The 26,646-nt window shown below is 39.2% G+C and overlaps 1 protein-coding gene across 2 annotated transcripts in view; it reads right to left on the reverse strand.

Moving 5' to 3' along the window:
• Positions 1-26,646, reverse strand: part of PFDN1 (prefoldin subunit 1) — a 74,651-nt gene that overhangs the window by 9,104 nt on the left and 38,901 nt on the right. For both annotated transcript variants that reach the window (XM_010850346.1, XM_010850347.1), the window contains exon 3: positions 24,460-24,544. In XM_010850346.1, coding sequence (XP_010848648.1) covers positions 24,460-24,544 — 85 coding nt within the window. The remainder of the gene's footprint in view (positions 1-24,459; positions 24,545-26,646) is intronic.

Genomic DNA, 26,646 nt, shown 5'->3' on the forward strand with positions numbered 1-26,646 from the left:
TAAGTACTGTCTCCTTTCTCTCCTCTCCGTCTTGCAAAACCTCCTGAACTAACTGTTCAGCAGCTGCCTTCACTTCCTCACCTTCGCATTATCTCTTAAAACCTCTCCAATCACGCTTCCCATCTACTCTACTGAACTGAATGAAGTCCAGGTCACCAATGATCTCTATGTCACCCAAAGCAGTGGCTACTCTCTGTTCTCTTCTTACTCAACCTGTTCATTCTTACTCATCAACAGCATTCAACACAATTCTTGAAATAACTTCCTCTCTTAGCTTTCATGATACCACACTCCTATCTTTCTCCTACTACTGGCTACTCCTTCTAAGCTCTCTTTTGCTGACTACTTCTCTGCTCAACTTCAAAATGTTGGTATTTTCTGGGAAGCTGTCCTTAACTTCTCTTCTCTTCATCACTCTCTCTTAGAAACCCTCTACTCTCAGCTTTAAACATCATTATGATTCCCAAATCTGTATCTCCAACCCAGACTCCCCTTAATTCCAGATTTACACATCAAATTGCTTATAAAACATATCTTCCTGGTTGTCAAACCCAAAATTAACATGTCTAAAATAAGCACAATTGATTTATACATTCAATTGCTCAATTTAAAAACCAGAGAAACAAAAAAATACAGAAGCCACTCTTTTCTTCTCTTTTCCTTGAACCCAATATCCCCTCTTCCATCCACCCATCAGTCTTAACTTACTTCCAAAGATATCCCCAAACCATCCTCTTCTTTCTAGCCAGCACCACAGCTACCATCCTAGCTCAAGCCTCTATCATCCTCGCCTGGATGTTTGTCATGGATATTTTAACAAGTAAATCAGGGTTACTTTCTGCTCAAAACCCTTGAATGTCTTCCCATTACACTTCAAATAAAATCTGAACTCTTCACCCCAGGAGTAAGGCCCTGCATCATTTGGTCCATACTAACCACGCCAACCTTATTACAACACTTTCCTTTTCTCACTTGCTTAAACAATTCAAAATGTTTTCTAACAAGACATTTGTATCATCTGTGCCCTCCACCTGGAATGTTCTTCCTTTGCATACTTTTAAGTGGCTGGCTGTTTCCTCTCATGCAGACCTCAGCTGAAATTTCATCTTTTCTGAGAGGCCTGCCCAACAGCTCTCTAAAACATCACTTTACTACGTGTTTTCTTGCTTACATTGTCTTCTTGCTTATATTGTCACTGTCTATATCTGAATATGAGTTTCATAAAAGTAGGGATCTTCTCTGATGTGATTAATCCTTCATCCTCAGTATCAAGAAGTGACACATAATTTAACCAATATTTATTGGGCACTCAATGCATGTTACACCCGAAGAGCACTGGGCTTAGAGCAGTGAACAAGTCACACACTTATTCACAGAGGTCACACTGTTGCTGGACACACAGACATTTAATCACCATTGCAATAAGGGCTCTGAGGGGAAACCACAGTGTCTAAGAGAGGAAGGGGCTTCCCTGATGGCTCAGCAGTGAAGAATCTGCCTGCAATGCAGGATATGTGAGTTTGATTCCTGGGTTGGGAAGATCTCCTGAAGGAGGAAATTAGTAACCCACTCCAGTATTCTTGTCTGGGAAACCCCATGGACCGAGGAGCTTGGTGGACTACGGTCCAAAGGGTCGCAAAGAGTCAGACACGACTGAGTGTCTGAGCATGTTAACACAGGAAACACCTGGTATAATCAAGGAAATCACAGAAGCACTTTTGAATAAGCTATGAAGGATGAATGAAAATTAAGTGGAGAGGTTAGCAGGAGGAGAGAGCAATTCCAGGCAAATGGAGCAGCATGTGCAAAGGTCAAATGAAGCAAGACACGTCTGGGAACTAAATGACAGCAAGTGAGGCTGAAGTACTGAAGGGGGAGGGAGGGATAGATAAGACAGAAGGATAAGGCTGGTGAGGTTGAGTCAGATCACAGAGGGTCAAAAGCCATATTAAAGATCTTAAAGATGATGAAAAGCCACTGGGTCTTAAGACAGAGTGACAAAAATCAAATTTCCACTGGAAACAAAAACTACTCTGGCTGCAACACAGAGAATGAGCTAGAGCAAGGCTTCCTGCAGAAAGCCCGGTGAGTAATGAAAGGGTAACAGATGTATCCATGATATTGATCCCTTTAGTCCCTGGAGTAGCCAAAGGGCCCCCCACCTCCCCTGGGCAGTTGCTGCCACCTTCAGCACCCTCTGTCCACTTATCCCAGTGAACCATGCAAATACTATTCTCTAGGTGCTGTGATGTGAAAAGGGTTGGGAAGTACGTGGTTAGAGAATACAAGTGTGAATGCTGAGAAACCTATTAGGAAGCCATTGTAATAATCTTGGAAAGAGATGACAGTATCTTAGTGATGGCAATGGAGCTAGAGAAGAACATATTTAAGAAATATTTAAGAGAAAAGCTATCAGAGGACTTCACCATAACCTTCATTATTAATCAGAAGGGGGGAGCGGTGTCAAGAACACCTCCCAAGGGGATCAGGTTTGGAAGGAAAGATTCTAAGTTTAATTTTAGACTTGCCGAGTTTAAGGTACTTATGAAACATCTAAGTGAGATGTGAAAAGAAAACTAGATTGCATCCCTGAAGTTCACAGAAGTCTGGGCTAGAGATACAAGTTTACATACAGGTACTTGAAGCCATGAGAATGATTGGAATTCTTTGAGAAAGAACTCAGAATACAAGGACTTAGCCTTATAGGAAGTCAACGTTTAGGAAGAATCAAAGGAAGAAGAGGCACCAGCCAGTAATATCTAAAGAGGAGGGGCACTGTTTCATAAAAACCAAGAGAAGAGTGGTTCAGGAAAAAAGGATGAGATGACTAGAAATCACTGCTGCTGCTGCTATTGCTGCTAAGTCACTTCAGTCGTGTCCAACTCTGTGCGACCCCATAGATGGCAGCCCACCAGGCTCCCCCGTCCCTGGGATTCTCCAGGCAAGAACACTGGAGTGGGTTGCCATTGCTTTCTCCAATGCATGAAAGTGAAAAGTGAAAGTGAAGTCACTCAGTCATGTCCGACTTTTAGCGACCCCATGGACTGCAGCCCACCAGGCTTCTCCGTCCATGGGACTCTCCAAGCAAGAGTACTGGAGTGGGGTGCCATTGCCTTCTCTGAGAAATCACTGGATGTGTTCAAGTAGGAACCACGACAACACATCAGAAATGTTGAGGGCAGTGGGGGGAGTGTTCCATCAAGTGGCCTCTGGAATATCTTCCAACTTTAAAACGTCCGGGAATCCCAGGGACAGGGGAGCCTGGTGGGCTGCCGTCTACGGGGTCGCACAGAGCCAGAGACGACTGAAGTGACTTAGCAGCAGGAAATTTCCTGGCAGTCCAGTGGTTAGGACTCCTCACTCTCACTGCTGAGGGCCTGGATTCAATCCCTGGCCTAGGAACTAAGATCCCACAAGCCAAGCAGCACAGCCAAAAAAACTGAAAATAAAAATTCAAAGTCTATAGCTCTGAGACCTGACCCTAAAACTTCATGAAGGGAAACCACCTGGTATTTTAATTGTCACAGATGAGCCCTAAGAGTACGTTAAGTGTCAGGACAAATTAATTTTACCTCTTAACTTCAAAGGAGACACTGGGCTTCACATAGGTCTAAAACAAGAGTTGTAGAGTATCAGTACACCCAAGGAAATTATTAGAAGGGCCGAATTGCTATATTCAGGAAATAAACACACAAAGAAAATATCCTTCAGAGATCACGTAATGCCACAACTGAGAACTGTGTGTTGTACAAATCTCATAACAGTATGCTAAACATGGTAAGTGTTTGATTCAGGGCCTGCAGGAAAGAGATCAGAAAAACGATGGGCAAACACAACTACCAATATCACAACCCTGGGGTCTCTGATTCCTTAGAGCCCAACTAGAACATTATTCTAAGTTTCATCATATTTGAAAAATAAATGTACACAGTACATAATAAATAAGTCTCATGAAAACAAGTTTTACAAAAGGAAATTTTCTAATATGCATTAGTTTCTTCTGCTTCTCCAGGGTCAGAAAGCCTGACCTATCAACAGAACTATCGAAACTATCCAAGTCTTCCAAATGACCAAATAAAACAGGTTTTACTATTTCAGTTTGTCTTTAGTTTGCCCTCTTACGAGAAGAGCAAGAGGATCAAATCAACAGTGTTTACTATGGAGTTTGGCCTGTAGGCATGGTAAAGGGTTAGGTGAACAAAGGTGTGCCTTCTCAGAGCGGAAGTAAGGGCAACACCTTGCATTCTCAGAAGTGGAGGTGTAACTGACTCACCTGTGGTGGCAAGACTAACATGCAAATATGTGTGGCAAAAGCCAGAAGTCAGTCTGATTCTACTCTTTGCTCCAAGCAAGTTAAGAATTTCTATTTTCTTACAACTCAACAACAAAAGATACACAACCCAGTTAAAAAACAAGCAAGGGACCCTCAAGTAGACATTCTCCAAGGAAGATATATTAGTGGCCGATAAGCACATGAAAAGATGTTCAACATCATTATTCACTGGGGAAATGCAAACAAAACCACGATGTGATACTATTTTATACCCACTAATATGGTTACAATCAAAAATGGAAAATAAGTGTTAATGAAGACACAGAGAAATCAGAACCCTCATATATGATGGTGGGAAATGTAAAATGATGCAGCTGCTATGGAAAACAATTTAGTAGCTACTCAAGAAATTGAAAAGACAAAATAACCATCAGACCCAGCAATTCCACTCCTAGGTATATATCCAAGTAAGAAAAATGAAGACAGGTGTAGTACCAGAAACTTGTGATTGTTAGTAGCATTACTCATAATAGCCCAAAAGTAGGAACCACCCAAATGTCTATCAGTTGATAAGCAGATAAACTAAATGTAGTATATATCCATATAACTGAATATTATTCAGCCATAAAAGGAAAGAAGTACTGATACATGTTACAACACAGATGAACTTTGAAAACACTAAGCTAAGTGAAAGAAGCCAGACTCAGAAAGCCACATACTGTGTGATCCATTTATACAAATATCCAGAACAGGCAAATCTACAAAGACAGAAAATAGATGAATGATTACCAGGTGCTGGGGGAAGGGGAAATGGGAAGCAAATGCTTAATGATTAACGGGTTTCTTCTGGGGGGTGATGAACATGTTCTAGAATTAGAAAATAATAAGGCTGTGTTTAAAAACAGGCATAGCAATCTAAGTTCCGAATGAATTATTTTCAGAGCAAATTAGTCTTTACTCCACCCAGAGGCTGACAGTAACACATACACAAACCAGGCAGGATAAAATAAACTGATGTATTAATTTCTGAAAATTAATGTTATCAGCAGAAGCATTAACATTTCATGAGTTTATAAGGTACTCTGGGAGAGACTATGGACAAACAAAGGCAAGGAAACTTCTATGTGATCACAATATTACTTTCCAATCGAGTAACATATTTATACAACTAAAAAAATAGAGATATGGCAACCGGAAACCCATAAAAGGACCAGGAGACAGTGAAAACAAGTAAGAGCTCAAAGCCACTAAAAGCACAGATGCATGACTCATGGGCACCTCCTCTGCTGATTTGTACAGGTCATCAGAGGGCAGAACCAGAGAACTACAAACTCACTCTAACACCAAAGGGTTATTTTATAAAGCTTTCAAAAAACCTCAGCTTTCTTTTTACTCAGAAAGAGAAAAGGGAAACTGATAGTTACACCTGTTCATGTCACCAAGAAATCACTGCTCTCTAACTCTGAGCTAAACCTCTAGGTCGGACAAGCAGCCCAAGGCCTTGGCTCATTGCTCTGAGGGCACTGGAAAGTCAGGTCACATTGCCCAGTGACATTTCTCCATCCAGGCTGATAAAGGGGCTCGTATCATGATGAAATCACTCCACAGACCAGACGTCGCAGCTGCCACTTGTCCCAACTCCACACCCACCCATGTTACCATGGAACTGGTACAAACAGAATGGAATTGAACATGCTATTAGCTCTGATCTAAGTAGCTGACATAAGACCAATTAAATTTATAATGACACTGGAGTAATAAAGAGCACTTGGCACACTTCTCTTTGCAAACATGATTCAAGGGGTGGTTTTTCTTTTGCCCTTCCTTCAATTTCCAGACACAAGGCCACTTAGAACCCACTTTATCTCTTTACTCAAAGAGTTGGTGTTTAGGGATTTATAATTTTATAAGAAAAGGACCACTAACATTAGAGGACCCAGCTACTAGAAGTATCCAACCATGGCAGAGGAACCCTCATTTCTTTCACAGCAAAAGTGGTTGGAAATGAGAATCTGGAATCCTGGGTTCCCACTAAGGCCTGCCCTCTCTTTCTCATCAATTCTGATTCTGGCTCTGTGAAGGACATGTGATCTCCATTTCTAAAACACTGGCAGAGGCCAGCTAGTTTCAATCAGTTCAGTCACTCGGTCGTGTCTGACTTTTGCAACCCCCAAAGACTGCAGCACGCCAGGCTTCCCTGTCCATCACCAACTCCTGGAACCTACTCAAACTCATGTCCATTGCATCGGTGATGCCATCCAACCATCTCATCCTTTGTCATCCCCTTCTCCTCCCGCCTTCAATCCCGCCCAGCTAGTTTAGGAGATGGCTTTACCACAGAATCCCTGGCCATTAGGAAGTGAGAGCAGGAGATCTCACCAACCTGTTGGCACTTACATCCTTGAGCCCACTGACTAGCCTTAACATGTCTGTATTTATGCTACATGTGAAAGGAGTCATCGGGTCCCTTGCCCACATTTACATGTATACACTAAAGCTATCAACAATGGATCCTTTGAATAAAATACAGAAAGTTACATATTCTTATAGAATACCCTACAGCAAACTGAATAAATTACATATACTTATTAGTGTGAACAGAACTCAAAAAAAGGCAAGTTAAAAAAAAGAAAAAAAAGAAAAAAAAAGGCAAGTTACTTAAAGACATGAACAATATAATGTCATTTGTTGACTATAGGATGTTATGAAACATGGCTTGGAAAGTTATACCTAATAGCTCAGAGTAGTTTCTCCTAGTTAGTGCGAATGAAACGAATGTATAGCCAGGAGGCAAGTTACAAAGCAGACTTCAATTTCATTAGTATGGTTTTATTTTTGTAAAAAAAACAAAAATAAATAAACATTACCGTATGCTAACATTTGTTAGCTCTGGGTGATGAGTACACAGGTGTTTGTTGTGTTAGTTTTGTACATTTGTGTGCCTTTATTTTTTTCCCAATTAAAAGGAAACTTTTATCTTATAAGCATGTGGTGGCAAAATGCTCCATCAGTAAATAGTTACTGAGCACCCATCATATGCAGGTAACAAAACCCTGCATTTACCAAGTAGTTAATGGGTGCCAGCCACCAAGTGATTTGTCTGTATCATGTTATGAGGTAGGTACTTCCTGTAAGAACAAAGAAATGCTGATTCTCTTCACCTCCAGTTTTCACCAGCTATCCATCCTGGTCTCCCCAATCTACTCTCAGGAAGACTACTGGCTTTTCTGACTGGTGTGTTTAGGAAAAGGAACTATGGCTTGGCTCCTGCCACTTTGCCAGGATTTGCCTGCTTGCAGAAGGTACATATTTTCCTCATAAATTTAACAGATATATTCTCCCTGCCTCTGCAGAGAGAGACCTGTGCTTGTCCCAAACTTCCAGAGATTTGCTGGGTAACTTAATTCTGGATCAGTATTAGAAATCATTATTACTGCTGCACACCTAAGACACATCCTTCAACCTAATCTTCACCAGTAATAACAGATGGTGACTGCAGCCATGAAATTAAAAGACGCTTACTCCTTGGAAGGAAAGTTATGACCAACCTAGATAGCATATTCAAAAGCAGAGACATTATTTTGCCAACAAAGGTCCGTCTAGTCAAGGCTATGGTTTTTCCTGTGGTCATGTATGGGTGTGAGAGTTGGACTGTGAAGAAGGCTGAGCGCCGAAGAATTGATGCTTTTGAACTGTGGTGTTGGAGAAGACTCTTGAGAGTCCCTTGGACTGCAAGGAGATCCAACCAGTCCATTCTGAAGGAGATCAGCCCTGGGATTTCTTTGGAAGGAATGATGCTAAAGCTGAAACTCCAGTACTTTGGCCACCTCATGCGAAGAGTTGACTCATTGGAAAAGACTGATGCTGGGAGGGATTGGGGGCAGGAGAAAAAGGGGATGACAGAGGATGAGATGGCTGGATGGCATCATTGACTTGATGGATGTGAGTCTGGGTGAACTCCGGGAGTTGGTGATGGACAGGGAGGCCTGGCGTGCTGCAATTCATGGGGTCGCAAAGAGTCAGACACGACTGAGCGACTGATCTGATATTTTAAATTTTCATATCAATATGCCCAACTTTCAGTTGATTCCATACTTAAACAGGAAATAAGAGGGTTATTTACTGTCCTTATCTATCAACCCTGCTGTTGTTGCTATTTTATAGAAAAGTATATTCAGGCTTAGAGACACTAAGTAATTTACCCAAGGTGATAGTATGTGGGAGAGTTAGAGTTCAAATTCATATTTACTGATTCCAGAGTTCATCTTCTTAATAATTATGTCAAGGCATTACGCTGTGCTTATCAGAGCCAAGAAAAGCAGTGCCAATTACTTGCTAAGAATTTGTAAGGGGAACTCAAAAAATATTCTAAAGGTTGAAGTATTTCTTAATACACACTGAAAGAGGGCAGGAAACTGCACGTTTGTATATGCATGTGTGTTGAGTGTATATAAACACCAGTGAAAGTACTGTATTATAAAATCCTTTTAGGGAACTTTTACCCTTCAGCACTGGCAGGCACGCTTGCTTCCACCCATGCAAGCACACTCCTCCATCAGGTCTCACCCAAGAAACCAGACACACACAGGCAGTGTTATAATCTCCTGTGCTTTAAAGGAGCTATGCTGCACCACTCCCTGCAGTGCAGCCCCCAGAGTCCGGTCAGCTCTGAGATTAACTAGATGTCGGTCTCTACATTCTGCAATGTCTCCCCAGAGAAAGCAAATTGTCCTTCAACAGACCAGGCCTGCCCAGCTCCAGGTCAGTGCTAATGAGAGAAGGTCACAAAGCCGTAGAAACTTAGGGCTAACTGGGCTGACAGTGACTGCTGCAGCACAAAACCAGGGGCCCGCACAGCCCCCTAACCATGGAGGAAGCCGGTCTCATCACTGCAGCTTGGCCCCTTCACAGCAGAGGCTTGCCCATGGGGGTGCTCACTCAGTTCTCTGAATTCACACTGCACACAGTCCACACCTCTGTACAGAGCTTTTACATCCTGCTGCAGCGCCCTTGGTTCAGTACATGACCTTTTTTATACCTCCTATAAGCAGCTACCTTTTCTCCTTAGTTGATCTAATCCAGTTCTATGACTTTACATGCCACCTATAAACTGACAATTTATAGACAATTCTCAATTTTATTTCACTAGCCTGGAGTTCCAGATTCCTATTTCCAACTGTCTATTCAACATTTCTACTTGGGTGTCTAACAGTATCTCAAAGGTTAACAAGGCCCAAAACAAACTTTCAATTTGCTTTTAAAATTACTTTTGAAACTGGAAAATTGACTAAGAAATACTGATCTATGAATTATCAACAGCATGTATGTTCCCATAAACACACGGAATCCCTGTGAAGCCCATCATACATGGAGTGCTGTGTGGAAACCAGAGTGAATGAAGAGCATTGCACTGGAAACAACTACTCACCCAGAACAAGGAGAACTTAAAATGAGTATACACCATACTGATTTCATTCATTTTAGCCTCCACTTCTTTCCCTTAGGCCTTTCCAGCTTCGTTTCTCACTTTAACTCTCCATTCTACCTCTACTTTCAGACTTCTGGTCATAGCATTTTTTTGCTTTGAAATGCTGACCCCCCTGAACCAATCCTATGTATTAATAATAAAATTCTAATTGATCTTCAAGGCCCAGCTAAAATGCCTCCTTCTCTCATGAACCCAATCCAGATCTCTACAACAGGTGATGAGTGATATATGTGGAAGAAAGGAGGTATGATTCTTTTGTAACAGGTTCAAAACCTTCAGTCTCTTTCATCCCTACACTCAGTTTGTTTTGGCTCTACCTTAGAATATATCCAGATTCTGATCATCTCCACTGCCACCACCATGGTCCAAGCCACCATCAATCTTAATGCAACAGCCTCCTGACAAGTCTCCTTGCTCCCACACTTACTCTCCATAATCTATTCTCACCAAAGCATCCAGAACGGTGAAATTTAAAATGTAAATGTAATCAGATAATATCATTCCTCTGGTTCAAAACCCTCCCAAAACTCCCAACTTCAGACCATAATACAAAATCCTTAATATGGCCTACAAAGCCCTATATAATCTATTCCCTGATACCTCTCTGATTTCATCTCCTACTATTCTTGCTCACTCAGCTCCAGCTGACATGGCCTCCTTGCTGTTCCCACAACTCATCAAATATGCTCTCACCTCCAGCGTTTTTATACTCGCTGTTCCCTCTGCTTGGAACCCTCTTCTCCGAGATGTACTCACAGCTTGCTCTCTTACTCTCTTCAGGTCTCTCTGCTCAAATATCACCTTGTCAGAGAAACCCTCCCTGTCAGCACTACGTAAGACAGCATATATATCTCTCACCATTCTCTCTTTATCCTGTGTTGTTTGTCTTTCTAACATTTATCAGTTATTTATTATCTGTCCCCTCACTCCCATTCTCCAGAATATAAGTTCCATGCCATCAGGGTCTTTGCTAATTATGTCTTCTTTGCCTATAATAGTGCATGGCACACAGTATTACAATAGATTGTACGTTTCTTGATGTATAAAAATAAGAACAAAAAACCTCCATAGTTAGTCAAAACACCAAAGTATACTGTATAATCAAGACACCCAGCAAACATTTAATGATGCATTTTTTTTTACATGTATACACTTCTTCTGGCCAACTTATTATTGGCCAGAGTCTTAGCTCATGAATCTTAGAATTGTTCACCCAGCTGGCACTAGTGGTAAAGAATCTGTGCCAATGCCGGAGACAGAAGAGATACAGGTTTGCTCCCTGGGTCTGGAAGATCCCCTGGAGGAAGAAATGACAACCCACTCCAGCATTTTTGCCTAGAAAATCTCACAGACAGAGGTACCTGGCAGGCTACAATCCATGGGGTCACAAAGAGGTGGACAGGACTGAGGGCACACACAGCCCAAAGGAAGGAACATCCACTGTAGGTGGGAAACTCAAACCCTGATACTGAAAGCATCAACACTTAAAAATTAAGGCAGCTGACATTTTACAATTAATTTCAAAACTTGATCCATTTCAAGGATCAACTCTAGTACCAGAAGCTCCTCTTCCTCTTATGTTTTCCATCACCATCTACCTTTTATTTCCCTCTCATGCCTTCTCTAAAGAGATAAAGACACTAAGCCTGCCTTAATGAAGGATCTGAATTTGAACCTCAAAAATCCAGAAGTGCAAAGTGATTTTTTTTTTTTTACAAATTTCTAGAGCTGATTAAACTTGGCCATAAATGATATCAATCTTGAGCTACTTGTAAAGGTTTTAAGTGCTGCCATACATGTCATTCCACATGAATCACAAGACTTCATCATCAACTATATAGCACAGGTAGTGCTGAAGACTGTGCTCTAAATTATATCTCTAAGACCCTTTAATTCAGTTAAAATGATTATGTGTTTCATTAAATTAGGCAGTAAGGCAGGCTGATGACTTAAGAAATGCCTAAAAGGAATAAGCATTCCCAAAGCTTGCAGTGTCCAACCGCTCAGATTTCAAAGCTTTAGGTAAATATCAGGATCTTCATTAAAAACAGGCTTTCCCAAGATACTCCTTAGCAAGAATCTCTAATAAAAGCAATCCATTCTTTCTTTGGCAGTAAAGTGGCCAGATTCAAACCAAACCAAAACACACACAGAAAAAAACAAAACAATTATTACACAAAGGGATTTCTGGATAGGACTTCAGATGCAAAAATCAATAAGCAACTTCAGAATATAAAAATCAATAAATGCTCAGGTGAGTCAACAAAGAATGTGGAATACCAGAAATATAACTGCAAATTTGCTTCCAATTTTCACACACTCTACTGCTGGTAAATGCATAACAGGGGACAGGAAAGACACTTAACTCATTCCTTCAGTCATCATCAATTCCTGGGTGGGGAGACCCCCTGCAAAAGGGATAGGCTACCCAACTCCAATATTCTTGGGCTTCCCTTGTGGCTCAGCTGGTAAAGAATCCACCTGAAATGTGGGAGACCTCGGTTTGATCCCTGGGTTGGGAAGATCTCCTGGAGGACAGGAAGGCTACCCACACTCCAGTATTCTGGCCTGAAAAATTCCATGGACTGTATAGTCCACAGGGTCGCAAAGATTCAAACACAAATGAGCGACTTTCACTTCAGTGATCTTCAATAGCTTTACTAACAAGTACTAGATTGCTTTCATTCCAATCCCAAAGAAAGGCAATGCCAAAGAATGCTCAAACTACCACACAATTGCACTCATCTCACATGCTACTAAAGTAATGCTTAAAATTTCTTCAAGCCAGGCTTCAGCAACACGTGAACCGTGAACTTCCTGATGTTCAAGCTGGTTTTAGAAAAGGCAGAGGAACCAGAGATCAAATTGCCAACATCCACTGGATCATTGAAAAAGCAAGAGAGTTCCAGAAAAACATCTATTTCTGCTTTATTGACTATGCCAAAGCCTTTGACTGTGTAGATCACAATAAACTGTGGAAAATTCTGAAAGAGATGGGAATACCAGACCACCTGACCTGCCTCTTGAGAAACCTATATGCAGGTCAGGAATCAACAGTTAGAACTGGACATGGAACAACAGACTGGTTCCAAATAGGAAAAGGAGTACGTCAAGGCTGTATACTGTCACCCTGCTTATTTAACTTATATGCAGAGTACATCTTGAGAAACGCTGAGCTGGAGGAAACACAAGCTGAAATCAAGATTGCCAGGACAAATATCAATAACCTCAGATATGGGGATGACATCACTCTTATGGCAGAAAGTGAAGAAAAACTCAAGAGCCTCTTGATGAAAGTGTAAGAGGAGAGTGAAAAAGTTGGCTTAAAGCTCATCATTCAGAAAACTAAGATCACGGCATCCGGTCCCATCACTTCATGGCAAATAGATGGGGAAACAGTGGCTGACTTCATTTTTCGGGGCTCCAAAATCACTGCAGATGGTGATTGCAGCCATGAAATTAAAAGATGCTTACTCCTTGGAAGGAAAGTTATGACCCACCTAGAGAGCATATTGAAAAGCAGAGACATTACTTTGTCAACAAAGGTCCGTCTAGTCAAGGTTATGGTTTTTCCAGTGGTCATGTATGGATGTGAGAGTTGGACTATAAAGAAAACTGAGCGCCAAAGAATGCATGCTTTTGAACTGTGGTGTTGGAGAAGACTCTTGAGAGTCCCTTGGAATGCAAGGAGATCCAACCAGTCCATCCTAAAGGAGATCAGTTCTGGGTGTTCATTGGTAGGACTGATGTTGAAGCTGAAACTCCAATACTTTGGCCACCTGGTGCGAAGAGCTGATTCACTGAAAAGACCCTGATGCTGGGAAAGATTGAGGGCAGGAGGAAAAGGGGACGAGAGAGGATGAGGTGGTTGGATGGCATCACCGACTCAATGGACATGGGTTTGGGTGGACTCTGGGAGTTGGTGATGGACAGGGAGGCCTGGTGTGCTGCGGTTCATGGGGTTGCAAAGAGTCAGACACAACTGAGTGACTGAACTGAACTGACTGACTAGATTGCTATCTCCACTTTACAGAAAGTTATTTCTATTACTAGAAAGAAGTTAAGGTGAAGAAAGATCAAGAGCCAAATCCACAGAAAGGTTTATGCTGGCAATGTGAGTTAAAATTATCAATACATGCAGATGTACTGAAGTCACATATGTGGTTAATTTTAAACAACCTGACTCTCTGGGAACACTGAGTTAGTGTAGTAGAGAGTACTATATAGATGTCTATTCTTACAATATCCATTTCTAATCACCATCTTCTCCACCTCACCCTCTCTCACAGGCTAACTGCACATTTCCACTGTCAAAAACCACATTAAAGTTATGCAAAAGACCACAATCACTTGGTTAATCTCAAGCATAACCACTGATTAGAACATGCTCTTTGAGTCCCCCAGCTCCGGCTCTCCACTATAAGTGGATGTGCATATGTGAGCCCTATGGGGTTTGTGGAAAGACAGAGCTCCATGTACTTGTCAGCACTTCAAACAAAAAACCCATTCAATGAGAATGGCACCATGTTACTTTTGCCCTTTCTCCTTAGGAACTAAATTAAACAGATTACAGACAGTGGCAAGAGCTGGTCTTATAACAGCCTCCCCCTTATTTGTTATTTTTAGCAATTTAGTCCGACAACGCCCAACAACTAAACATGCCTAGAATAGCTAAAGGGAGGGGGGATTATCAGATACTACCAGCAAAACACTAGTCATCACTTCCTCCAACCCTAAGAAAGAATCATTTTCCATGTCTTTATAGCATCACACAGCATTTGAGCTTTTAGAGTCTCATATAAAAACAGAGCACGTATAAAACATCAGTGGAAACTGATAATGCTTCCTGACATGAAGTATTGTTCCACCCTCATGTGTTTTCTTAAAAACATAAGCAGAATAAAATGAACGACACTGTTTTATACAAAAGTTAGGAGTTTAAGGCATGTGTGTCCATTTTGGAAAAATTTCCTCACAAGATAATTACCTACCCAAAAGAACAGCCTCATGAACAGTGATGGAATTCAAATATTTTTATTATCCTAGTGGCAAGTGAGAGATTTGTTTGAAACGACAAAGTGAGATGGGAGAAAATCCTCTAATTAATCATAATTAGCAAGACAGCATCAACCATAGACACTACTTTTAAATGAAATAATGGAGTAAAAATGCTTTGAAAAATGAATAAAATGGTAAATATAAAAATATTAAAGTCCTAAGCAGCATAACTATCTATATCAGCAGATTAACTAAAATTCATTAAAACACATTTTATAAAATTTGCCACTTATAAAAAATGTCCACATACACTCAAGGAATTTAATAATTTTTCAACATTTTCTGAATATTTTTGCCACTATTTTAAGTATCATGTATTTTACATGATCACTAAAAGATAAAACACTACAAATAATAACATTCCTTGAGAATGCTACTTTATGAATGTGGAGTTAATAAGCTATTACACAGCTCTATCCAAAAGTATCTCTAGAACAGGTGATACCTAATGTAAACTACCTTTAAGCCATCACACACACAATCTCTGTGATTTCAGAAACTTAAACAACTACTGCAAAGATCAAAGGAGATGCTGTCACCTTGTATTACATTCTAGCTGGCAAAGCTATAGACAGACAACTAATTTTATTTACCTGCAAAAATATGATTACAATTTACTTTTTTAAATTAAGATAATGATCTGAATAGAAAGGAAACTGGGTTTTTTTGTTCTGGTCTGCCTCCCTTCATCTTTTCATTTTAAGGGGGCATTTTTGCTTCTAAAGTGGCAATTCAAAAAAGAACAAGGTTCTAACAATAAATGTAATAGAAGTGACCCTAGATATCTTCTAGTCCAACCTTCTTCTTTTACAGATGAGGACACCGAGGGTTAGAATACAGCAAGGGCTAGAATCCAGGGGTTAGAATATAGCAAGGGCTAGAATCCAGAACTCATAACTCAACAAAAGGCATTTAAATGAGAATTTAATATTTAAATTAGGAATTTAGAGTAACGAATGCTCTACTACAAGTCTAGCTGACTTGGAGATCTCTATTTATACAGGTTCAAATATTAGTTTGGATCTTGTTTTTTTGAGTTAACATATACAGTGTGCTCATTAATACAGGTGTGGCCTGTCCACATTAAGTATTGAACAACTCATTTCTTCTGGCCAGCATCTATTACTTCAGATTAAAGGGGACCTACCATATGAAGACTGATCATAGTAAGAATTTAGTATGTGCTGTGTGTGCAAAGTCACTTTAGTCACATCTGACTCTTTGCAATCCGATGGACTGTAGCCTTCCACACTCCTTTGTCTGTGGGATTTTCCAGGCAAGAATAATGGAGTGGGTTGCCATGGCCTCCTCTCAGGGATCTTCTCAACTCAGGGATCAAACCTGCATCTCATGTCTCCTGTATTGGCAAGACGGTTCTTTACCACTACTGCCACCTGGGAAGTCCCAAAAATCTAGTACAAAGAAAGTATACTGACCAACTTCACCTTACCATCAAGTTACAAGAGCAAGGAGGCATACAAATAACAGAAAACAAAATCCAAATTCTAACTCATCAAAAGAAATAATTCACTAGGCAGCCTGAAAATGAATGGAGGAACTCTCAGGCACGGGAGGGAGGAGGCTAAGGACAAACATTTATGGTTAGACAAAGAAAAGTACAGACCATATAAAGCATACAGCTGCAAAGGCTGAGGTCAACAACCCTCTAAAGCATTCAAAGGAAGAGTCTGGTGTGGTTACGGACAAGTGTTCCACCCTGGGAATGTATCCTAGAAGAAAAGAATAACTGAACCAAGATGCAAAAAGCTTAATTCTGGACTAACTGGAATGCAAAACCTTTTTAAAATTTTAATCACAAAATGAAGACACAGAAATGAACAGATCAAATCAAAGGAGTATGTGTGTAAAATATCTGTAATATGCACTTCACAGACAAACAAGAAATGGTCAATAAAGGGCAAATGTATCTGGACTGGTTACATCTAAGTTCTTACCAGAACTGAAATACTTCTGCTGAGGAAATGAAATACACCACAGACAGTTTACATTTGGGCAAATATTAGCACTTGAATCATATCACATATATATTGACCAAGATACTGATAATATTGATAATAACCAATAAATACTCAACCAGAAAAAGGACCATACATGGGCTTTTTCAGATTCACTCTCCTCTGAAAGCCACAGAGGAGGATCACATAGCTACATTAAGCTACATGTCCTAAAACACCAGGACATGGAGACAGTGTGTATGTGCGTGTAATATATATATACACATATAGAACTCTAGCCTTCCAACCATCAGGCCCTTTTAGACTTGAGTCTTAAGTAACTAAAAACTATTTTAAAAACATTCATTTTTATGTATGCTGAGAATGCAAATGAGCTCTACAAAGAGATAAGTATTCATCAGATACACAGATGACACTACCCTTATGGCAGAAAGTGAAGAACTAAAGAGCCTCTTGATGAAAGTGAAAGAGGAGAGTGAAAAAGCTGGCTTAAAACTCAACATTAAAAAAATAAAGATCATGGCATCTAGTCCCATCATTTCATGGCAAATAGATGGGGAAACAATGGAAATAGTGACAGACTTTTTTTGGGCTCCAAAATCACTGCAGATGGTGACTGCAGCCATGAAATTCAAAGACACTTGCTCCTTGGAAGAAAAGCTATGACCAACCTAGACAGCATATTAAAAAGCAGAGACATTACTTTGTCGACAAAGGTCCATCTAGTCAAAGCTATGGTTTTTCCAGTAGTCATGTATGGATGTGAGAGTTGGACTATAAAGAAAGCTGAGTGCCAAAGAATTGATGCTTCTGAACTGTGGTGTTGGAGAAGACTCTTGAGAGTCCCTTGGACTGCAAGGAGATCCACCCAGTCTATCCTAAAGGAAATCAGTCCTGAATATTCATTGGAAGGACTGATGTTGAAGCTGAAACTCCAATACTTTGGCCACGTGATGCAAAGAACTGACCCATGTGAAAAAACCCTGATGCTGGGCAAGACTGAAGGCAGGAAGAGAAGGGGACGACAGAGGATGAGATGGCTGGATGGCATCACTAACTCGATGAACATGAGTTTGAGCAAGCTCCGGGAATTGGTGATGGACAGGGAAGCCTAGCATGCTGCAGTCCATGGGGTCGCAAAGAGTCAGACACAACCGAATGAATGAACTGATTCATATCTGAAATCCCAACATATGGAACAATAAGAGAAGTTTTACCCAAGACTCCCAAATTCAAATCAACATAGAAAAGAGATGATTTGCTAAACTTGCAATTATTTCTTTTTTTAATTTTAAAGATACCAGACATGCTTAGCTATCTAGTTCCTACTGAAGGTGGGTACTCACCAAGCTAACTTTTAGAGCACAGACATTTTATATTTCACTTCTCTCTAGACTCTCAAACTCTCCTGGGATAGAGTAAGAGATGTCTCTGGAAAACAGATCTCCTCAGCAAGAGGCTAAGCGATAAACTATGCAAATATTTTATGAAAACATCTTGTCTTAAGGGTAAAAATGAGCTGTCTGCATGTACCCCAACGTTCACTGCAGCACTACTTAAAACAGCCAGGACATGGAAGCAACTTAAGATGTCCGTCGACAAATGAATGATGGTGGTACATATATTCAAAGGGATATTAGCCATAAAAAAGAACAAATTTGAGGATGAATCTAGAGCCTGTTATGCAGAGTGAACTAAGTCAAAAAGAAAAAGACGAATACCATATATTAATGCATATATATATATATATATATATGGAATCTAGAAAAATCGTACTGATCAATCAATTTGGGGGGTCACAACAGAGATGCAGACATACAGAACGGACTTGTGGACATGGGGAAGGAGAGGGTGGGATGAACTGACAGAGTTAGCACTGAATCAAATACATTACCATATGTAAAACAACCAGTGGGAATTTGCTGTATGACACAGGGAACTCAACCAAGTTCTTTCTAACAACCAAGACCAGTGGGATAGGATATATGTGGGGAAGGAGGTTCAAGAGGCAGGGGACATATGTATACCAATGGCTGATTCATGTTGATATATGGCAGAAACCAACACAACACTGTAAAGCTATCATTCTCCAATTAAAAATTTTAAAAATGAGCTGTCTGGAAAGATAAATTGTGGTGCAACTATATAACGGACTACATACAGCAATGAAAATGAACAAATCACAATCTCAACATGAACATATCGAATAGTTCACAGACACAATGTTGAGGGAAAGAAGAAAAGCAAAAAATATGGAGATTGATTTTGTTCATATAAAGTTCAAAAACTTTTGAGGGGTACCTACAGAGGTAGTAAAACTTTTTATAAAAGAAAATAAATATCCAGAATTTACAGTTGCCTGGGGGAGGGGGAGAACAGGTGAATGGAAGCGGGTGGCACTCTGGTGTCCTGTCAATGTTTGATTTCCTGACTTGGATGATTGTTACAGGTGACTGCTTTATCATTACTGATTAAACTACATGAATTTTAATACATATTTCTGTAAATGCCGTATTTCACTACAAAATAAAGAAATGACGAATTTTTTAATGGATTCTAAACTTTGAGGTATGCAAGCAGATGAACCACTGGGTATAATTCTTGTTTAATATATGTAAAACATTCTGCCACTGGCTTTGCTCTCACCTGCCCTTCTCTCTTCATTGAAAACACAGGTAAGAATCAGTGCTTAACATACAGTAATGTCCACCTGACATCACCTCCAAAGAGGGTGTCCCATCATACACACAAAGGTACCAGCTCAAAAGTGAAGTATTTAGGGCAAAAACTAAGCATCCATCCAAGTGCCTACCAGTCACCACCCATGCTGTGGAAAAAATGATCCTCCTTAGGCAGAGTGAAATATCCTTAATCATGGGAACTACTCCAAAACATTTTCTCATCAGAGTCTCAGAACTCAGCCAACTGCAGAGTGTCACAGGCACCTCCTATCCACTTTTCTTACCACTAGTCTTTCAACTTGTTTCAGGAACTATCATCTGACCATAATAGCCATTTTTATGGAAGAGTCAGGACTTTCACAGTTTCTCAGATTTTACTTATAGCATGGGCTGGAGAGCTATTTCACAACTCTGGGATTGAAACATTCTGCGTCAGAGTGGTATTATGCAGGGCAGATGTCTTAATTTCCTTATTCTTATTTTTATTGTGTCATTGCTGAGCTAACCTGGGTGGTGGAAGGGTGGGAACCACGTCAGAAAAAGAGAGGAAGGAAAGTGGTCAACCAATATTTGCATGTGCCTAAAATATAAGGTGAATTTTAGACTTTAGGCAGATGAGCCTGAAGCAGTAATTCAATGAGAGAGAACACAGGAGAATGATGGTCAAAATGTATTCAAACACATCACTGAAAGCTTACAGTTATCTCAAGTATTCCAAATACTTGAGAGTCAAAGGCAAAAGGGGTCAAAAATTCAGCTCTAGCTCATCTAAATGCTGAATCTAAGTTTTTGCAACTGTAAAAGTCCACAAGTAATTTTGTTGTTGTTTTTTTTTTACCCCCCAAAAGTGAGCAAAAATATAGGATGTATTTTTCACTCTTTAGAAGATATATATCTCTTCAATCCATCAATAAGGTTTTAGGTCACTTTAACTAAAACTGAAATTAAAAAAAAAACAAACAAAAAACAACTCAGGTCTTCCCTGGTGGTCCTGTGGTTAGGAATCTGCCTGCCAGTGCAGGGCACGCAGGTTCAATCCCTGGTTCAGGAAGATGCCATATGCTGCGGGGCAACTAAGCTTGTGGACCACAACTACTGAGCCCACACCCCCAACAAGCCACCACAATGAGAAGGCCCCGCACTGCAACTACACAGTAGCCCCTACTCGCTGCAACAAAAAAAGCCTGCAAGCAGCAACAAAGACCCAGAGCAGCCATAAAAAAAATAAAACTTTTAAAAACTTGTACTTTCCCCAAGAAGGGGATGGCAATCCACTCCAGGATTCTTGCCTGGAAAATCCCACAGACAGAAGAGCCTGGCGGGCTACAGTCCATTGGGTCGCAAAGAGTCGGACACAGCTGAACAAACAACACTACATTACTACTGTATTTTGTGTCTGATACCTCAAAAGTGTCTGTGAGTTTAATGACAGGGTGTCTAATTAAACTCTTAAATCTCAAAAAAATAAAAACTTGTACTTTCTTTATGTAGCAATGCTGTATATTTCAAAAATTATTTTTATACAGACAGATGAGACACATGAAGTCCTAATCAGAAACCCCAATTATATGCATGTCATTTTTAAGAAGTACAATTTTATACTTTCTAATAGCATATACTGTATTGTGTGTTATATACTCAGGCAGCTTCCTTAAAGTTATTTGTTATCAGTATTTTAAAAAAAAATAATGAATTCCCTCAATGACATAAACAACATGGTTACTCTACCATACTAAAGGCATCATTTTATTTTTTCTCTTCAATTGGAGTAGCATCATTGGTCTGCTAATCACCACGAGGATGAAACTGTGACATTTGCTCCCAGAACCTGATCAATCATCTTTATAAAGGAAAGGTAAAAATCTATACAACACTATCACATTGTGAGTCTGTTATGAAGTCACTTCCTAACCTAACCCAAGAAACTGATTATAGCCTAAAAAACCAACATAGGGGTATTAAAATGTAAAATACTGAATTTTAAAAAGAAAAAGACAGCCTATCTTCCCAAGGTTAACATGGTACTTATTTCTACCCTTCTAGTAGGTAACAGAACTCCCTATCAAGAGGACATGAGAGCAGAGACTCCCCTGGAGGTCCAGTGGGTAAGACTCTGGGCTTCCACTGCAGGGGCCATGGGTCTAATCCCTGGTTGGGGAACTAAGGACTTGAGTGCAACATTATAGTATTCCCACTTTTGCTCCAGAAGAGGAAAAGGGCCAGAAAGTGAGATACCAGGCTAGTTGACAATGTCGGCACAGCATACTAGCGTTATTAAAAGCTAAACAAATTCCAGGTAATCCTTGCACTCATAAGTTAAGGACTAGGGGAAAAAAATATGGAGAGGGCAAAAAGAAACTAAGAATGGAGGTGGAGAAAAGGCAGTTTAAAAAATACTAACGAAGGTGGGCTCTCAGATCAGACCAGCACCTATGCTACATCATGGCTGATCCACAGGGTCATTTATATAGACTACTGGTAGGGGATGCAGAGGCATACCCAGCGAACCACGTCAGAAACTGGAACTCTTGACCCAAACCAAAAACCTTACTTCATAAGGGATGATAGGTGCTAAACGAAGCAGCCTGGCCTTAGTCTGCAGAGTTATTGTATAAATTATGCTTCCTCAACTTAATAGTAAGGTATCTGAGGGTTCAAAATTATTAACAATAATGATAATTATGTTGGACTGGCAAGAAATACTAATGCTCAAAAGAAGAGACTATATTTGAAAGGCAGAGTAATAACTGGAAGACCTTGGGAAAAACTATTTAGAGCTCTGAATCTGTATCAGGCTTCCCAAGTAATAGGAAGTAATATTTGTAATGACTTCAACTGATAATAGTTTATAGGCTCAAATTCTCACATTGTGCTATGAAACTAGAAAAATTAGAACAAGGGGAAAGCACTTAATTTAATACTGAGGAATCAGAAGATGCTTCTCAGAAGTAGCCCTAAACTAAGATCTTAAGGATTAACAGAGTTGGTAGGAAGAAGAAGAGGAAGTTCCCAGACAGAATTACTCTTTTTATAGTTGTTAACAAGCATTTCAAATACCAAAAAGCGAGCTAATCTATTCTATCATCTGACAGATATCAGAATACTCTTACCAGTATTTGAGAGACTCCATGAAAGGAAACTTGGAAAATGAATTTCCTGATATTCACCAGAGCTAAATAGTATGCTAAAATCATCATCTGTGGCAATTTTACACCTTGATGTTTCTTTTTAACTATGAAAGTTAACATATACTTGTTACAATTTATCCAACACAGAGGTTATAAGAAAAAAACAATTACAGCCACATCCCATCTAATTTCCTTAGGGTAACTAGTGTTAATTTAATACACACTTACAACAATCATACTCAATGTTCATATACAGATCTTGGCTTTTGTTTGTTTTCATAAAAAGAATTATTTACATATTACTTTGCCACTTATTCATCAGGACAATGTTTAGATATATTTATCAACAATTGCAAAAACACATTTTCTTTTTTTTTTGGTACTCTACATGAAATAGTTTTGTTCAGTTTTTTTTTTTTTAAGGTATTTTTGTTTGGAAAACTCAACCTAGAAGAGTTGGGCTGACAAAAATGATAAAGTAGGAAATAATAAAAACCTGATTACTACAAGGTAAGTTTTCTTTTTTCTGTTGTTTATTTGTTTTGTTTCACAATACATTTTCTAAGCTACAAAGCCATTATCAAGTCTGCTTAAATTTTTATCAGTAGTCAAACAAAAATAAGCCTAAGTAACCTAAAACACCACATCCTTGCCCAGGCCATGCCAAGTTGGTGTCCTTGAGAAATCCCCAAAAGGCTATAAGGGATGTCTCATCAATTCAGTAAAAGGCTGAGTCAGATTCTGAACCACTGCCTCAAATAGTATTCAAAGAAATTAGATAAAGTGACCTATGAAGTCACTGTATCCACCCCCATCTCAGGAAATCTTGGTCCCCAAAAATAATGACCATTTTTTTGTCCTATCCAACTTTTACTACACAGAGGATAGACCATTCACCAAAGTCCAAGAAAACTATTTCATTAAAGGTTTTAAGGACTTCCCAGGTGCCTTCCCTGAAAGCTCATCTGGTAAAGAATCCACCTGCAATGCAGGAGACCCCAGTTCAATCCCTGTGTTGGGAAGATCTCCTGGAGAAAAAAATGGCAACCCACTCCAGTGTTCCTGGAGAGAGGAGCCGGGCAGGCTACAGTCCATGGGATCACAAAGAGTCAGACACGGAGTCGTACAACTAAACAGCAACAGCAAAGGTTTTAATGTGTAAGAAGATGATAATAATAAACTCCCTATTTTCCAAACACTTATAAAGTTATTTTTCTTACCTATCATCTTTTTCCTTAAGAAAAAAAAGATTGTTTTCTTGACTGGAGCACTATCCTTCAGATAAATAATTAGTTTTCGCTTGGTTGCCATGCCCTCCTTCAGGGAATCCTCCCAATTCAGGGACTGAACCCAGGTCTCCTGCATTGCAGGCAGATTCTTTACTGTCTGAGCCACCAGGGAAGCCCAATTACAGCTTACTACTCACTCTGTCCTTATGTAGAATTACAACATGTAAGAGTCATATATCTAGATTCTTTAACTACTATTATCATTACCCACTCTCACACCCATCTGCCACAATATGTGGTATTCACATACACACTGTGCTTTTATTTTTTAAAAATAAACATGTTCACTCAAAGGAAATGGAAGAAACACATTCAGGTTAACAATATCCTATCCTAAAGTATCCAAAACTCCCTAAAGTTTTAAGAGACTAGTCTTTTTTTTTTTTTTTGGTCATACACTGCCATAAAAAGACTGCATCATTAGCTCTAGCACAATCAGAAAAAATAAAAACAATGCGACATGACCTTGGTAGGCACACATTTTCATTTCATGTGACAAAATGAGATCATTACTTTTCGCCTAAAAACTGACTACAGCTATCATTATTCACTCAAAACCTACTTACTTCCAATTCTTTAATTTTTTCTTCTGCTATCTTCTGTTTCTCTAACAGCTGATTATGAATCGCCTCCTTGGATTGAAGAATAAACCTAAAAACACAAATGGTTGAAGATTAAGCCACTTGACCACCATGTTTATCAATAACCATATGCCACAAATACTAAACGAAGAAAACCAGAAGGATCATCTCCCAACTCAGAACAAATAAAATGCATTATTATGTTAATATGACCAACTTCCTCACGAAACGTCCTCAGGCTGAAGCCTTCTTGGCTGAGAAGGAATAAAAGTTTAAAAGTAAATTTTGCCTTCAAGAAGGGAATCAGGCTTCAAGGATATTCACAGACAAGAAAAAAAGTAAGGGAGATAAAAATCTATTGCAGGCTAAAAGAAAACTGAACAAACAATAAAAATCCCCCCCCAATTTTAATTTTTCAGTTTTCTGTATCAAATTTTATCTAGATATCTTTCAAACAATATTTGTAAATCACAGCTCTTCCTCCAATCTTTAAAAAATTTTCTCTGTAACAGCAGTAACTCATGACCTTTTCAAGTCACAATCAACTACTGTGTTAGGATCAATGCATTAGTGTTTATATGAGTTCCTCACACAAAAAGCACTGTATAAGCCCCAGTATCTTTTACTATATCCAGAGTGTATAATACCTCTTAAAAGCTCAAAAAGCACAAGTGGCAATTTTCAACTTTTTCCATTTTACATCCAGACACATTAGTTACAGAAGATGAGGGAAGAAATATGGGGAACCTTTAAAAATTAATACTAAAACTGTTTTGGGACTTTATGTTCATAAGTCTTGCTGCAGGCAAAGGAAGAACAAACTATTTTTATAGCCTAAAGTAAGTAAACTGAAATATTTCCCTTCCACTGGAAGCAAGGGAAAATCTCAATTACTCAAATCTCTTTTAAGAATTATCCAACTCAGTTATAAAAAATTAAAAAAAAAATAATTACACAGACTGTTTCTTCTCTTTGCATATAACTTAAGAGTTTAGCAAAAAACTAAACATCATCTCTTAAGAACCCATACAAGAAAGCACATTAAGTTAGCAACAGAACGTTTCCTCTACCAAGGGCACAAAAACAACACCGTATCTCACAAAAACAACACTGTATCTAGGTAGGTTCTTACTAAGTGGGTCTGTTATCACAGACAAAAACAACAAAAAAGGACAACTCTAGCTTTGCCCAGACACCTGGGAGGAAACTTTTTTCCTCTCTTCATGAATACACCCTGACACACATATAACACAGTATGGTGTGATTCTTTCTTTCACTCCACAAATTATTAAGCATGTGTCCTGACAAAGACAGTCCAGGAAATTTAATTGATAATCCTAGTCTTCAGTACTAACTTGACCCTTTGCAAAAATCTTATTCATATATTTACTGCAAAGATAGCCCACATTCATGCAAAACAAGGATTACCATGTAATGCTTTGTGTCCAAAATACTCATATTATTAGTCCAAGAGACAGGTGCTATTTCTGATAAGACTACAGTTTACATAATATTTTTCTCAGAACTAATTATTTAGTGTAGTATTCAAGGAAAAGAGTTCTTTTGAACTGTAGTAAGTCTTGGTGACAACATATAAAAAGTATTACAAATCAAGGCCCGAGTTACCAAATTATGTCATTATACGCACAATTTTACTAACAAAGGCTTTTGGCCAAGGAAATAATTTTCAGAGTAAAATATACATTTTTAAATAGCACTGATTGCTAGCCAGTGAGTAGTATTCTCAAATAATAGGTCATTAGACATTATCTTTATTAGTGTCTGGGAAATTTTCAAAGCTAAGATTAGAGGTCAAGTCATTACTTATGTGGTCTTTAAAAATAAAGTATCTGAACAGATACTAAATCCCTTGAGCAGAAAATAAAATTACTAGAAAGCAAGAACACTCAACAAAAACATGTTTTTCCATGACCATACACCCCTGAGGTATCTATACTGAACTGGGCCAACTCCAAAGGCCAAAGAGATGTCATCAAAGCTGACCAATCTACTTACAAGCCTGAGGACATCTTAGCCTTGAAAATTTTAAACAGGGATGAGTATGGAGTAAATGCAAATGTCTACTTCAGAGAATAATTACATAGACAAAATTCAAAAAAAAATTACAGAAAATTTGGTTTAGTCCTCAATTTTTTTTTTTCCTAATTGTAT

This window comes from Bison bison, unplaced genomic scaffold (assembly GCF_000754665.1).
Source record: "Bison bison bison isolate TAMUID 2011002044 unplaced genomic scaffold, Bison_UMD1.0 scf7180017864291, whole genome shotgun sequence".
Taxonomy (NCBI): Eukaryota; Metazoa; Chordata; class Mammalia; order Artiodactyla; family Bovidae; genus Bison; species Bison bison.